At 59.4% G+C, this 1,560-nt stretch overlaps 1 protein-coding gene across 1 annotated transcript in view; it reads right to left on the bottom strand.

Annotated features, from left to right (window-relative positions):
- LOC104469247 (CMRF35-like molecule 6) overlaps positions 1-1,112 on the bottom strand; it is a gene marked incomplete at its 3' end in the record, with an annotated part of 1,333 nt that extends 221 nt beyond the window's left edge. Inside the window, exons 1-2 of the mRNA XM_010083690.1 lie at positions 1,079-1,112; positions 301-636 (exon numbers count right to left, since the gene is read on the bottom strand). Coding sequence (XP_010081992.1) covers positions 301-636; positions 1,079-1,112 — 370 coding nt within the window. The remainder of the gene's footprint in view (positions 1-300; positions 637-1,078) is intronic.
- Between the last annotated feature and the right edge of the window lie 448 nt (positions 1,113-1,560).

Raw genomic sequence — 1,560 nt, 5'->3', positions numbered from 1 at the left:
TGGCTGCTGGGGAGGAGAAGGAAGGAGAAGGAGGGTTTAACTGGGAGGGACTGGGAACCCCAAGGGATGGGCTCGAGGAGCAGAGACCCTAAATGGGAGTGAGGGAGAAGCTCTGCTCTGCATCCCTCACCCAAATTTTCCCTGGGGCAGCCTCCAGCACGTCTCCCTGCCTGCAAGGAGCTTGTTCCCACTTTGATGACCCCCATGTTCCCCTGGCTGGGGACTCCCTGTCCTCAGTGCTGTGACCCAGGTGACAGGTTCCATCGCAAGCCCCCCGCTGTGCTCCCCACCCATCTTTACCTGTGGAGACCATCACCTTGGTGCTGTGCCACAGGCTGAACCACAAGTGCCGTCTCACCCCACAGGAGTGCCAGCCTGCATCCCCCGGCGTGACATCGCCCAGCGTCACCGTAAATGAGCGTGATGCATGGTTGTCCCTGATGGACACTCTGCCCTGTGTCACCATCACCTCTGAGCCGTTGGTTTGGGTGATGTTGGTGAAGCAAAACCAGAGGAAGCCTGGGCGGCACCAGTACTTGGGGTAGAGCTCGTAGCCCAGCTCGTAGCTGCAGGACACTGCCAGCGAGCCGCCTGGCTCTGCTGTCACCTGTGCGGGGCCCGTTACCGCCCAGCTGCCTGTGGGGGACAGGGAGAGGTGCTGCCAGCACGGACCGGCATCACCTCAGGGACCCGGGAGGGGTCTGAGCCTGGGGCGCTCAAGCCACCCTGTCCCCAGGGGTCTGTGTCCCTGCACCTGCAGTGCCAGGGAGCGTCGCTGAGGTGAGATGGGAAATCTCTTCATTAAAAAACATCTCAGTCATTAAAAATAGAGCCCCCGTCAAGCACGTGTTATTAAATGAGAAAAAAGCTGTATTAGCAGGGTTCACATGACAGCAATACCAGCAGACCTCAGAGATCGCTGCCTGCAGCCATCCACCAGCCACAGGAAAAGGACTGGACCAGCTGGGCTCTTGCCGTGACCGCGGTGGCTTCCTGGGCTGGCTCGGTCCCAGCCTCTCCACAGCTCAGCCAGAGCCCGTGGGATGAGGACTACCTGACCTGTGCTCCCGGGTCTCACCTGGGAAAAGGGTCCAAACCAGGAAAATCCTCATTTTCCACCTTCTCTCTCCTGATGTGGATTTTTCCCTGTGGTTGTTCACAAAGCACCCTGTGGGACAGAGCCAGGTTCACATGCACCCAGGTGTCCCAGGAGTTTTCCAAGCCTCCTCCTCCTGTTGCTTCCTTGGGCAGTGTTCACCCGCTGACTCTGGATGATTTTTAAAGGCGGTTGCTTCCTCTGCTTCTCCCAGGAACCGTGACTCACCCTGGGGGTGTCTCATGAGAGACACTCTCTGCTTTTGCTCTCAAACAGCCCCTGGTTCCCAGCAAAATGCCAACATGCAGCGGGTTCCTCTACCGCCATGCCCATCCCAGGGGGGAGCACAGCCCCTTCCCCTGCACAGAGCCCGATGGGCTTTGGGGGGCTTTGTAGAGGGGTCAGGCCAGGGTGGGGTCCGGGGACTGCAGAGTGAATGCATCAGCCCTCAGAGGGAATGGACC

Source organism: Pterocles gutturalis, unplaced genomic scaffold (genome assembly GCF_000699245.1).
Source record: "Pterocles gutturalis isolate BGI_N339 unplaced genomic scaffold, ASM69924v1 scaffold5095, whole genome shotgun sequence".
In the NCBI taxonomy this organism is placed as follows: Eukaryota; Metazoa; Chordata; class Aves; order Pterocliformes; family Pteroclidae; genus Pterocles; species Pterocles gutturalis.
Note: the sequence above shows the minus strand (reverse complement) of the source record. Positions and strands in the feature narration are given on the sequence as shown.